The following is a 13678-nucleotide window of genomic DNA, read 5'->3' on the forward strand; positions in this document are numbered from 1 at the left end:
ATATCTGTCTTGAGGTGTGGAGGAATACGTGGGCTTTGATGAATCTTGCCTGCCCCGTGATGCTCTCAGAAGCTTTGGTCTTGATTGAGGGGTCTCAGCCTTTCTGTTGCTAAGAGAGAGGGTGGTACTAGCCTCTGCAAAGGGCTACAGCCAACATACTGCCCTGTCTCTAATCACCTCTCCCGGGGACAGCTGCACACACCTTGGCCCCAAACTGGGCATTCCAGACCAGCAAATTTGGGTGATGTAAAAAACACGAAGGCAGAAATGTCAGAAGTAATTAAACCAAACGATGACTTAAACCCCTGTAGAAATCAACACATCCGGTTTAATCACCTTCTTAAGCTAGCACAAGACTGCAATTCTATGGAGAGGGGTTCTTTATTTCTTTGGATCGTTAACAAGAACTGCATATCTTGAGTTTGATTTTAGTTCAGATGCTCTTGGGGAGAGGTGATGAGGGTAGGGGGTGGAGGGTGGGATGGGGGACTCAGAAAAGAGAAAAGAAATAATAAAACGTTATTCGTGATCATCTCTCCTTCCCCTCTCCCTGAGCTGAGCCACGTCTCCCTCCTGCCTGCCTCTGTCCGCACTCCTGGTGAAGGCGCCCGCCCTCCCAGCACCCAGGCGGAGGCGCAGTGCTGAATGTGCTAAATTAGGCCATTAGAGAAATTCATTTCTCTTTATTAGTCTGTGTCAAATCCTTTTTATTAGTGGCTGGAAACGACCTCTCTTCTGCAGTAAAATGTCATGCCAGTTCACTCCTTTTATTTGTTCTGCACTGACGAGGCTCAAACTCTCACTGAATTAGTGCAGAGAGATTTATTTCCTCCAAATTTTGAACGGCTTAAGAGAGATTGGGGTGGAGGGGGCGGTCGGGAGGGAGGTGACGTGGAGGGAGAAGAGTGAAGAAGGGGTCTGGGAGGGAGAAGGTGAGCTCTTATGGAGGTCACATGTCCTCAGCTCTTTGGATATAAAGTCTAATGACCATTCCTTACATCCCGCTCATTGTCATCGACACTCAGCACTGGAGACCAAGTGTCCACATCCCTGCTTCTAGCCCATGGAGGATATGGACCCAGAGCGGAAGATATCTGGACAGCGGGAAGAAGCACTCCTGAAAAACCATGTTGTAGTGGGACAAACTGAGGCTCAGGGAAGGCCAAAGTCTCTCCTCTAACTGGGAATCCTTCTCCCCACCCATCCCAGGTTCACACAGGGCCATTTGTATTGCAGGTGGCTTTGATGGCAGCTCTCATGGGCCCTGCCCTCAGGGTGGACCCCCAAGCCTGCAGTCAAGACTGCTGGGAAGAACTTTTTCTAAGTGGCTGCCAGCCTCCTCTCATGCCTTAGGGGGTGATGTTGGAGGGTAGCTTAGAAAATACAGGTCAGCCTTTAGGCAGGTACAGACTGGGCACCTGGGGAAGGGTAAGTGACTCTCCCATAACTGTGCTGGAAACAGCTTGAGAGAAGCCCAGGACCATGCTGCAGCCACAAAACCCATGGAGTCGCTGGGAAACAGCCTATCTCTCAGGGCGCAGTGCAGTGTCTCAGGGATCCACGTGCATAAGGTAGAAGGTAGTGTCTGGGTTTATCAAGTGAGCCAGGTGGATGGAGCATGGAAGCCACAGGCGCCCCACTGACCATGACCATGGATCACAGGAAAAGTTGTGGGTGATCTCAGGTGCCATCTGAGCTCTGAGAGACCAACAGGGCTCTGGGATGAGGTGGGAGGAACCAGACGCTGGAGTCAGGGGAGGCTGGGATAGGAGAAGAGAGGATCTGGGGGCTGACAGTACTGCTGTCCGTCCTTCAACCCTGACTGCTCAGTCCTCAGGTTGCAGAGCAGCTGGAGAGAGGGTGCCAGGCCAGTACCTGTGAAGTCTGCCCTGTGCTCCATGGGCTCTTAGTTAACTTGGAGGGAAGGATGGGCAGCATGTTCCTTTCTTCTGAGACAGCAGGAGCCACGGAAGCCTCCCCCAGATATGCCCCCACATACACACGCATAGCCATTCTGGGGAGATCCGACACCTGGAAGTGAAGGAGGTTTAGAAGACAGACCCTGGCTGGGGTTCTGCAGAGGAGGTGCATGTTCCCTGGCGTATGTGACAATGCCTCCCACCCGATCCCTGCAAGCCCAGCTCTGTCACGAGGTACCTCATGATGTGACTCCTGCTGCCTTTTCAACCTCATCTCCCTCCACTCCCCACCTGCCCACCTGGCTCCAGCCACACTTGGCTACATTTTGTTCCAGAAACGTGCAAGCTCATTTCTGTCTCAAATACGTTGCTTTTTCTCCTGCTGGAATGCCGATCCCTTAGCTCTTTGCATGACTACGTCTCATCATCCGAGGCTTAACTTAAATGTCACCTCCGCAGAGAGGCCCTCCCTGACCACTCTAAGAAAGGCTGCTCCTCCCTGCAGAAGCAAGGACAGGAGCAGAGGAGATCACCCTTCTCTCCCTACCCAAAGCCTAGTGCTAGTAGCTGGGGGACACAGTCGTGGCAGATCTCTCTTCCTTACCCCACATGCCACTCATACTGTGTACACAGAAGACACCATCCCTGTACACATACACACGTATTGCATACAAACAGCACAGAGAACAGGCACACTGTGCTCACAGCACACAAAATCAGCACCCCAGTTACATACACTACCCATCTGTGCATATATACAGCATTAGCACAACACTGTGTGTGCACACAATGAAAACACACAGGACCCCACACAACACTTGCTCTCATTGACAGCCTGCATACACCCTTGGTGCACACACATGCATATGCACGTGCACGCACACACACACACACACACATTTTGTCCCCTCCCTCCAACTAACCAGTGAGAAAGGAATGTGCGGTGACCGCAGCTGCCATGGGGTTGGGGCGGGGGCTGCACCCCCACCACCTGGCACGATGCTGTGGATTATTAGTTCCTGGTAATTTAGTGCCCTTGTACAGAGTCGATTTGTGCCTTTCATTCCTAATTGATCTAGTGGCTGTTTAAATGGCAGCAGGCATCTGTTGAGAGTAGGGAGGTTCATAAGGCGCAATAATTCATAACACCGTCTGGAATTTGCCTTTCATGTCCCTCAGCTAAGCCACTGCAGGCTCTGCTTAAATTACAGCCACTGAGGCTTTCTTTGGTATTCCACTCAGGGCCAGGAGAATCTTGCATTAAACTGGGATCAGGTTAGATTAGACTATAATATGCTGCAGTATTAGTGGCTGCAAATGAAGACTTATACTGGAGTTTAACCCCTTCACCTGGTTTTCTCTTTGTCTCCAGCCGAATGTCTAAGCTAACCCATTGTTTTCCCTACCAGCTTCCTGGTAGATCTTTCTCAATGGATCTTCTGGCAATTTGGGGCAGCGAATAGGCCACCCTTAAATATTGACACTTTTTTTCTGCAGACTGCACACCCAGTCTGCAGCCCTGGGGCCCAGCAGTTTAGGCATCAGCTTCCAAAAAAACCAGGGTCGGGGAGAGAGTGTGCAGGGACAGGCTCTGCCAAGCTTAGCAGCTCCTCTGGAGCAGAAATTTCTCTTTTCCTCCTCACCACCCCTGAGTCTGAGTAGAAAGAGCCATAAAATGCATGTGAGTGTGGATGGGGGGACACACTTTCTGTCTTTTTATCCAAAATTGTTAGAATTCCAAGATGGACAGGCTCCTAGGGGTTCCCCCACCCACTTGCAAATACCATATAGGTTAGACATTCAGTCCTTCTCTGTGTGCTCAGTCATGGGGTGCTGGAGGGGAGACCATGGTCTGTTTGCCTTACTTACTGTGTTCTCGGTAGGATGCGGTGGCTCACACCTGTAATCCCAGCACTTTGGGGGGCCAAGGCAGGCAGATCACTTGAGGTCAGAAGTTTAGACCAGCCTGGCTAAAGTGGTGAAATCCTGTCTCTGCTTAAAAAAAAAAAAAAAAAAAAAAAAAATTAATCGGGCATGATGGTGGGCACCTGTAATCCCAACTATTTGGGAGGCTGAGGCAAGAGGATCACTTGAACCCTGGAGGCAGAGGTTGCAGTGAGCCAAGATCATGCCATTGCACTCTGGCCTGGATGACAGAGCAAGACTCCGTCAAAAAAAAAAAAAAAAAAAAAAAAAAAAGACTTACTGTTTCAGTATGGTAGCCTCTAGCCACATGTAACCTCTTAAATTTAAAGTAACTAAAATTAAGTAAAATTAAAAGTTCAGAGTCCTAGTTACATATTTCAAGTATCCATTGGCCTCACGGGATTAGTGGCTGCCATATGGGGCAGTGGAGATTGCAGAACATTCCCACCATTGCAGAAAGTTCTGTTGCACAGCACTGGCTAGACCATCCCCTTGGGCAGAGGCATGGGGGCCAGGTTCAGGTTCAACATACATTCCTCCTTCTTGCCCAGCAAATGGGACTACGTCCAAAAAAATAAAAATACAAAAATTTAAAAAACCTACATTGCATAGTCCCAGGAGTCTGGGGAGACAGGACAGAGAGGGATGTGCAGATGCATTTTTGGAACTGCAGTGGAAGGGAATGGGGCTCTCTGGAGTCCAGTGTCAACAACCCATGCACACATACTGCAGAAATAAAGGTGCTGTGGACTTATACACACAAATACGCCTACACACATAACATATATATTTACCAAATACTTTTTGGTAAATCCACATACATCTGACTAGACTTTAGACATATAGTGATAAGTAAGGTGAGCTAGGTTCCTGCCCTCATGTAGCTCACAGTCTAGTGAGGAAGGCAGACAATAAAACAAACAACTCAGGGACTATCAGTGTAGGTTTGGCGGTGGGGGAATGGAGGTCAGGAGTCAGAAAAGCTTTTAAGAGTTGCTGATCTCCAAGATAAGATCCAGAGAGCCATTTAGGTAAACACTTTGGCTCACATATAGATGTCGTAGAACCCCCCGCCCCGACCACCACACACAGTCTTTTCACTCATCGATTCCTTCATTCACCAAATATTTATTAAGTGTCTGCTATGAGCATGCATACCAAGGTCTTAGGGATATCAGGATCACTAAGTCAGGTAGAGTCTTGGAGGAAAACAGTGAGCAAATGATTTGCATCACATAGTGATGTAAATAATCATTGCATCATTGTGTGATGACCTAACGCACTGGGGTATCTGACCTAAACTGAATCTACCAAGACTTAGGACAGGTGGAGACATCCGCCCACCACGTGTGGATGAGTCTTCAGGCTCACGTATGTCTCCTGCATGCACTTGCAAGCACAGAAGTGTTTGTGCACATCTGCCACCCTTAGCTGGCTCCAGAAAGCCAAGAATGGATCTATGACCTACCGCTAATGTTCACATCCAGGACTTCTCTGGACACTCCCCACCTTTCCTTCCTAGGTTGACTCTGAGCCAGAAATGGACACCTACTTCTTGGAAGGTTTATAACCCTTCATCCCTCCCCAAATATTCATGCAGTTTATCTGACCAAAGAGAAAAGGTAGGAGCCCAGTGGGTAGGGACAGGAGCCTCTTAAGCCCAGAAGCTGGAAGAGCAGACCCTCCTTGCCAAGGCACAAAGTGCTGCCATCTAGATTGACCATGGGGACTGGGGATGTTATCAAGGAGTGGGACCTTGGGAGAAGTTATGGGAATGTGGGCAGGGGAGTCTGGTGGCTTCTGAGCACAGGTAGCAGCACGGTCTCTGTTGTGCGCATGTGTGAGCTCTTGATGTCCCCGCAGGCACCCTCTTTTCCCGCTCCTGACGCTGCTGTTTGAGAAATGTGAACAGGCCACCCAGGGCTCTGAGTGCATCACCTCCGCCAGCTTTGATGTGGACATCGAGAACTTTGTCCACCAGCAGGAACAGGAGCACAAACCCTTCTTCAGCGATGACCCAGAACTGGACAATCTGGTAAAGACCCTCCACCCTCTGCCCTGGCTAGAGTCTTCCTACCCTCTGATCCCCTTCAAAATGCCCCAGAAATGATCCTTCTATTAATCCACCAACAAAAGATTTTGAGTGTCCTCCTTGGGGCATGCACTAGATGCACCAGTCTTGCCACCAAGAACCATTTTTAAATGACTTAAACCAAGAGTTCCATGCACGGGCTTTGCTGCCAAAGTTCTGCCCATCTCTGCCCAGGGTGGCACTAGCATCTTAGCACCCATCCTTTTACAGTGCAGACAGGAGGAAAGAAGGGTCGTAGCAGCCAGAGTATCTGGGGTAGCTGTTCTGAGTCCCGGAGTCCTGGCATGTTAGCAGATCTGTCTTGGGCTGTCCAGAGAGGAGCTAATAGTTGATGTGCTACTGTATGGAGGATGAAGGTAACTGATGTTTGAGCACATTAACCGAGAGAAAGACCTGACATCGATGTGCTGAGGAGACCAGTGGAGGACCGGTTCCTTCTGGGGACAGGGTAGATCAGGCTCCCAAACCTAATTTGTCAACTAGATCATGACCACAGTTTTATAAAAATACATATTTCTAGGCCACACCACCTGGGAATTGTGATTCCGTGGGTTTGGTGGGAGCCTGTGAATCTACATTTTAAAAAGTTTCCTGAGCAGTTGCAATCATCATTAGGTTTGGTGACCACTGGGTCGGATGACATCTGAATTCTCATCTAGTCCAGGGAATTCTGTGGAGAGAGCAACAGAGAGGTTGCTCTGTTTGTCCATTACTCTAACTAGTCATCTTGGAATTATTAACCACAATTCTTTGTTTTTTGTGGGTGGATTACCCAGATTATGCACAGTGAATTTGGAAACTCTGGAAAACTCTCCCCAACAAATTAATGATGGTGCTGTCTTCTTGCATTTAGAGTTTAACTGGTACCTACTTTCAAAAGGGAAACAGAATTAGAAAAGAAAATGTGGTTCCAGAAAGGAAGAAAACACACACACACACACACACACACACACACACACACACACACACACACACACACACACACACACACACACACACTCTGCATCTGCAGAACAGGTGTAACTGGCTTTGGTATTCTGTGCTGTGAATTATCCACACCACTGCTTCTCTCAAGAGCTGAATATGTGACTGGATGGAGTCCAGAAGAGCTGCCAGGAGAGCCCACCCTGGCCTGAAGCTTCGTGAAGTGTCATGATGGGTGGAATATTTGAAGAGCGGAGGAGGCCTTGCTAGAGGATAAGCGCTCACTTGCTGTCGGGAGGGTCAGTGAAGGCATCTGAGAGCCCCAAAGCCACCTTTTCTCATCCTGGGGCATCCCTTTCCCTGGCTGGGATTGGCAGTCCCCTTCCCAGGAGGCAGGTCACTGTCTCTCAGGTCCCCTGGGAAAGCTGCCCTGTGCAGGTGCTCCAGTTGCAGGCTGGTCTTGCTCTGCCCTGTGCTCTGACTGATCAGAACCACAGACTGCAGTTGCGGAGCAGATCCTCGCAACCTAGACCCATGGTAGCCAGGGGGCCAGGAGATGCCGCAGCCATTTCTGTGGGAGCTGGGATGGACCTGGGAAGCAGGGCCCACTCCCCTCATTTGGCACAATAAGAAACTGAGTCCTAAGTAGGCAAGGAAATATTGAAAAGTAAACTGGGTAGCTAATGTGAAATAATTTATACCTTCTTAAGAGGGAGGAGTCCTGGGGGAACACATTTCTCATGCCCTGCCCACAACGACCTGCCAGGTGAGCTCTGGAAGACCCACCAAGGGCAGCCTCCCATCCTAGCTCAGCCTGGAAAATGCCCAGGTGGCCATCTCCATGCTCTCTCCTGGCCAACATGACGTGGGTTCCCCAGAGTTCTGTTCACTCAAAGAATCATATTTAGAATCAATTGAACAGAACTTGGTTGAGTGTCTGCCATGTGCCAGGCCTGACCCAGGGACATGGATGCTGTGGAAGCTGCCCTGGTGGCCCCATACTGCCAGCGTTCCCTGGTCTTCCATCTCAGGCACTGGGCTGGGAGTGTCCAGCCAGTGCAGCAAAGCTTGGACATTCCATCTACTTGGGTGCACCTGATTTACCTAGTTGAGTTAGCCATGGTCAATGACTGGTTGACTGACTGATTATGTAAATGGAGAATTTGAAAGAGCGCTCTCTGAGCCTCACCACTACTATCTGTGTGATTTGGATGACTTAACTCCTTTGAAGCTCGGTTTCCTCATCTGTAGATCTAACACACCTATCTCGCGTAATGGTAATACAAAATTAATGAGATGGCTCTGGGAAATGGCCTTTAAAAATGCCTGGCATCTGGAAGGTTAGTCTCAAGTGCAGGGCCCCTCCGACAAAGTGCTCCAGTTCCTCAACCTCACATCCTGGCCACCAAAGAGACCATGCGGCTGGGACCCTGAAACGTGATGTGGGGAGTCAAGCAGTGCCCCTTGCTACCTCCACCCCGGTCCTGTGTCAGGAAGGGGGAGATAAAGAGGCCAACTGCAGGAGCCATCATTAGAACAAGAATCATGTAGCCAGCACAGCCGAGATGCACATAATTAGAAATTAGAAAAAGGTCAGATCGCGTCATTATCAGCTCAATCAAGCTGCCGAGTGCCACAGCCAGTTAATTTGGCATCTGTATTTTTTACAACCCCGCACACGTAGCCCAACGGACTGTAACTCTTTATCCGGACAGATATACTGCGCAGCCGAGCAGGGACATAAAATGAGAGACCCCAAGCAAATGAGCTGAGATAATTGAGAGATTTATTTTTTATATATATGTGTGTCAGGGCGGCTTTCCTTTGCCCTTGAATATTGACTTTCACAGGGATTGTCAGGGCACTTGGGTCCCCAAAAACTTTGTCCCTTGGAAGTTCTTCTCTCCCCCAGGGTCCTCAAGCCCCACTCGGGCCCTGCTTTCTCTCAGGCCCTGTAAGCCTGTAGTCTCCAGCCCCACCAAGCCCCCGATTTGAACTCAAATCCTCCCCATCCCCATCTGGCCACCTCCCTGTCCCCTGAGCAAGTTGCCCTGTACCACACTCCCCTATGTCCCACAGTCACCCAGGGCTGCCCTGAAGATCAGAGAGGTTCTCAGATTGTAGATTTCAGCAGGAACCTCCCTCCCTGCATTAGCCACCTGCTCCCACAGCACCCCTACCAGAGAAGAAACAGATTCTTGAACCATTAGAGGGAAAAGCCCTAGAGCGGGCCGGGCACAGTGGCTCACCCCTGTAATCCCAGCACTTTGAGAGGCCAAGGCAGGCAGATCACATGAGGCTAGGAGTTCGAGACCAGCCTGGCTAACACGGTGACACCTCGTCTCTACTAAAGATACAAAAATTAGCCAGGTGTGGTGGTACATGTCTGTAGTCACAGCTCCTCGGGAGGCTGAGGCATGAGAATTGCTTAAGCCCAGGAGGCAGAGGTTGCAGTGAGCCGAGATCATGACACTGCACTCCAGCCTGGGCAACAAAGTGAGACCATCTCAAAAACAAACCAACAAACAAAAAGCCCTAGGGAGAAGCACGTCCTACCTCCGTTTATAGCCTGGGATGTAAGTTCACAGAAGGAAGTGACTTGCCAGGACCAGAACCCAGGTCAGCTGACTCCTGATCCTCCGCTCTGCCCACAACATCACACCACCACTCCTTCACTTGCAAATAAAAGTGCCCCCGATCTCTCTTTCCCTGCACCCATACTGTAACTCCCCATTTCCAGAGGATGAGGGTGGCTTTCCACCCTCATGGTGGTCAAACTGCAGTGCCCCTGACTGGCTCCCCTGGGAAAGGCCGGCTCCATCCTTCACTCCCTCCACTCCGATTCCCACAGTCACAGGGGCTCACCAGGCCAATTCCTTAGCTGGGCCCACAGATCCCCTCCTCAGGCCCACCAGCCTCTGACTGGCAGTTGGTAAAGTTTGTAAAATTTGCAAGTTCCCCAAAACCCTTTGAAACGTAAAAGCTTTTTGTTTTATAAAATCTGATTTACGGGCCCCCGGTGCAGGGCCAAGGTTTTATATATTATGCAAGATTTCAAACTGTGGCTGTAAAAAGTATGGTTTCAGTTTCATGCATGGAATTTTTTTATGTGTAAATTTTTTAACATTTATGGGGCACGTTTTAATGAGACTCTGGTGTGGCTCGAGGGACAGATTACGGCTGCCTGACCGCAAAGCCAGCTCTAAAATGGGGCCCCCCAGGCCCCTGGGCCCACTCTGAAGAGGCAGAGCCAGAGGCCGGAGGCTGTGAATAAGGAGGCACGTGAAGGAATCAGGCCAGAGCTCTGGGCCCAGAGGCCTCAGGCCAGCGGCATTCAGAGACTTAGCCACTTTGGCCTTCAGTCCAGGCTGTCTTTGCCTAGACAGGAGCAGAAAATCCCACAGACACCAGGAAAGGGAAAGGAAATGGGAATCATCAATGCTAGTAATAATGAACATTTATAGAGCACTTACCAGCTGCCAGGTACCGTTCCAACTATTTTACATGTATTATCTTATTTAATCCTCTTTCTAAACCCACAAGGCACATGTTACTATTATCCCCATTTTAAGAGGAGGCAACTGGGACACGAGATGCAGTCACCACCATGCGGCTGGTCCATGGCCCAGGCTGGAATCAAATACAGTGCAAGACTCGTGCTCCATAACCACACCCAAAGCAGCACTGGAGCTAATATCTTCTTCCGTCTTTCTCTGGGCCAGGTCTTGTTTTACATTTTCTTCTAGCCACATCTCATTTAACCCACAGTGCAACTCGGAGAAGTCACTATTATTATCTTATTTTCCAGGTGAGGAAAGTAAAGTTTAGAGATTATGTCAATTGTTCAAGGTCTCACCATAGGTGGAAGACCCAAGATACCCAAGACCTAAAGCCCTGAGTGTCTTCTTTGCTATTTAATTCTCACAAGAGCCCTGTGAAGTAGTTGTTATTATCCCCATTTGACAGAGGAAGCAATCAAGGACTGAGAACCCTGTAGCCAAGAAATTACATAGCTGGGATTTGAACCAAGTGGATCTAACTCACGAAGCCCACCCTCCTTCCTCGGTGCCACTGCTTTCCCAAATTCTGAGGCCATCAGGAGAGTGCCAGGTTATTGACTCAAAAATGATTTAACTCGTCTTGTGTGATGGTTTCCATAAAATATTTGTTCTGTCTGCAAACCATCAGGCAGTTCTCCAATCACTGATATTCACCTTTTTTTCATGTCCCATTTTTTGTTCTAGTGACCCCACACTTCCAACTGGTCAGGCCAAGCTGGCCTGGTCTGGAAAAATTCCTGATTAGATTTGAGCGTTGGCAGCCACAGTGACCCACAGGAAATATCATAGCACGTTAAGGAATGTGTGTTTATAAATTCCTTCTTCTGTCCATGAGGGAGAATTGTTCCAGCTTCCCAATTTGCAGAAAGGAAGGAGAGGGTGAAAGGAATGTGCCTGCAAAACAAAGATGCCTTGCTAATTCCTGCATGGAGCTGAATGGGTTCCATAATCTCTGAGCCTCAATTTCCTTATCTCTAGGAGAGAGACAATATTGCCTGTGTCCCTGTGGTGACGAGACTCAAATGAGATAATGGAGAGAAAGCATTTTGTAAATTGTAAAGTGCTGTGTATACAAATGTTTTGAAAGGCAAGAAATTATTATTATCAAGTGGAAAGGCCACGATCCTGCAAGAGAAGCAACCACTGAGAGAGGCATTTGATAATGGAGGGAGGACCACACTGGTATGAGGAACTGACATTTCTTGAATGGCTACTATATGCCCAACACATTTGCATACATGATCTTACTCAGTTTTCACAACAACTCTAAAGTGTAGGTATTATTGTCATCCTAAATTTTGCAGATAAAGTTTAAACTACTTGTTCAAAATACCCAGGCAGAAAATAATCAATGTGGGACATCAGACCACGTGGCTTTATAGAAAATAGGAAGCCCCATTTTTGTATGCTTTGCTGGAACTGTGAGACTTGTGTACAGTGGTAGGAGACTAAAATGTGAGGTTGCGTTTGTTTTGCTTTTCTGACAGAGACTTCGTAGAAAAAGAGGGCCGAATCAGTATTTTGAAAGAGAAGGGAGGGAAAGAAGCTGAAATATGGAGCTGGGGAAAGGAATGAAGGATGCATTCACCGCATTTGGTGGTGATGTTAAATTAAGTGGCACTGTTATTGCTCTAGAAGATTTGGAATAAATTTTCATATGACCCTGATCATTTAGAAGAATAGTTTAATAAATCAGAGTTTTCTAACTTAGAGACAAAAATCCAAAATTGTAAACACAGGTAGAGGATGATTTACTAAACACAAATATGGAGGCAAAAAAGACCCGGGGAGTTACTGTTTTTTCACTGGCTGAATGTAGAATAGCAGTAGAAAAGCCAGTGGGATATCAGACGTTATTAGAAGAGATTGTTTTTACAACTTGCATGCGTTTGGTTTACTGTGGTTTATAAAGCATGGTTACATCGTTATCTCCTTTAGCCCCTTTCAAATCTTGTGAGTTAGAGATGAACATTATTCCCATTTTACACGTAAAGAGACTGAGGCTCAGAGAAATCATGGAATTTCCCCAACGGCACTCACTTAACAGAGAGTGGGCCCGGACTGAAATCCAGGCTGCCTGACAATGAACCCACAGCGTTCCTGCTCTGCCAGGCAGCCCCCCAGTATTGATGGTGTTGCCTACCTTTCTAATATTGAACAGGTCCTACATATTCATTGCTTCAGAATACCATTATGATTTACTCTACCTTCTTAAATCTTTAAACCAATTCCATTAGCCCATAAAAAAGTAATCCTTCAGCTGCCTTTTATTAGACCAAAGGATAGGTCCACTTTTGGTGACTGTGCACCAGACCTGGTTTAAACATGCTATGCGTGTATTTTATTTGAGCAAAGCTCTTCTGAGTATATTTTACTTTTGTTTTACTTACCTGTATTTTCTGATTTTATAAAGTAAGTATAAATTGGTTATGTATTTAAAATAAATGAATAGATACGTGCACTTTTCTGTGCGTATGTATGTATGAATATATGTATGTGTGTGAGAAAGAAGGAAAAAAGAAAAGGAAAGAAGGGAGGGAGGAAAGAAGGAAGAGGGGAAGGGAAAGAGAAGAAAGGTTTAAGGAATGACGATCGTTTTTGTCTAGAGAAGAGAAAGGCCGGGCGTGGTGGCTCATGCCTGTAATCCCAGCACTTTGGGAGGCTGAGGTGGGCGGATCACAAGGTCAGGACATCAAGACTATCCTGGCTAACATGGTGAAACCCCGTCTCTACTAAAAATAAAAATAATTTTAAAAAAATTAGCCGGGTGTGGTGGCGGGCACCTGTAGTCCCAGCTACTCAGGAGGCTGAGGCAGGAGAATGGCGTGAACCAGGAGGCAGAGCTTGCAGTGAGCCAAGATCATGCCACTGCACTCCAGCCTGGGCGACAGAGTGAGACTCTATCTCAAAAAAAAAAAAAAAAAAAGTTAATTGACCAACTTGTTCAAGTCAGATGGCTGGTCTAATATGTGGCATATAGTAAGACTTAATACTTGTTTAATGAACAAAATAAAATTAAAAGAAGTTGTGTTGATAGAGGTCCTAGAAGTTCCTTGATGTTCTTGGTACCTACAGAAGGCACTTTACATTAAGGCGGGAGAGATTTTGATTGAATATAAGGAAAAGCTTCTTAATCAGCAGATTAAGAGAATATGGAGATGGTCCGAGGCAATAAGGTCATCTCCCAGGGACCAGGAGAGGCTGGAGGAGAAGATGCAGCCTGTGTCCTGGTGAGTTTGGATGATGCAGCCACCTAG

General features: G+C 47.7%; 1 protein-coding gene across 19 annotated transcripts in view; it reads left to right on the forward strand.

Moving 5' to 3' along the window:
- Positions 1-13678, forward strand: part of LOC105476270 (PBX/knotted 1 homeobox 2) — a 330030-nt gene that overhangs the window by 278127 nt on the left and 38225 nt on the right. For all 19 annotated transcript variants that reach the window (XM_071076013.1, XM_071076011.1, XM_071076010.1 and 16 more), the window contains one exon: positions 5709-5880. In XM_071076013.1, coding sequence (XP_070932114.1) covers positions 5709-5880 — 172 coding nt within the window. The remainder of the gene's footprint in view (positions 1-5708; positions 5881-13678) is intronic.

The sequence above is a fragment of the Macaca nemestrina genome, chromosome 12 (assembly GCF_043159975.1).
Source record: "Macaca nemestrina isolate mMacNem1 chromosome 12, mMacNem.hap1, whole genome shotgun sequence".
In the NCBI taxonomy this organism is placed as follows: Eukaryota; Metazoa; Chordata; class Mammalia; order Primates; family Cercopithecidae; genus Macaca; species Macaca nemestrina.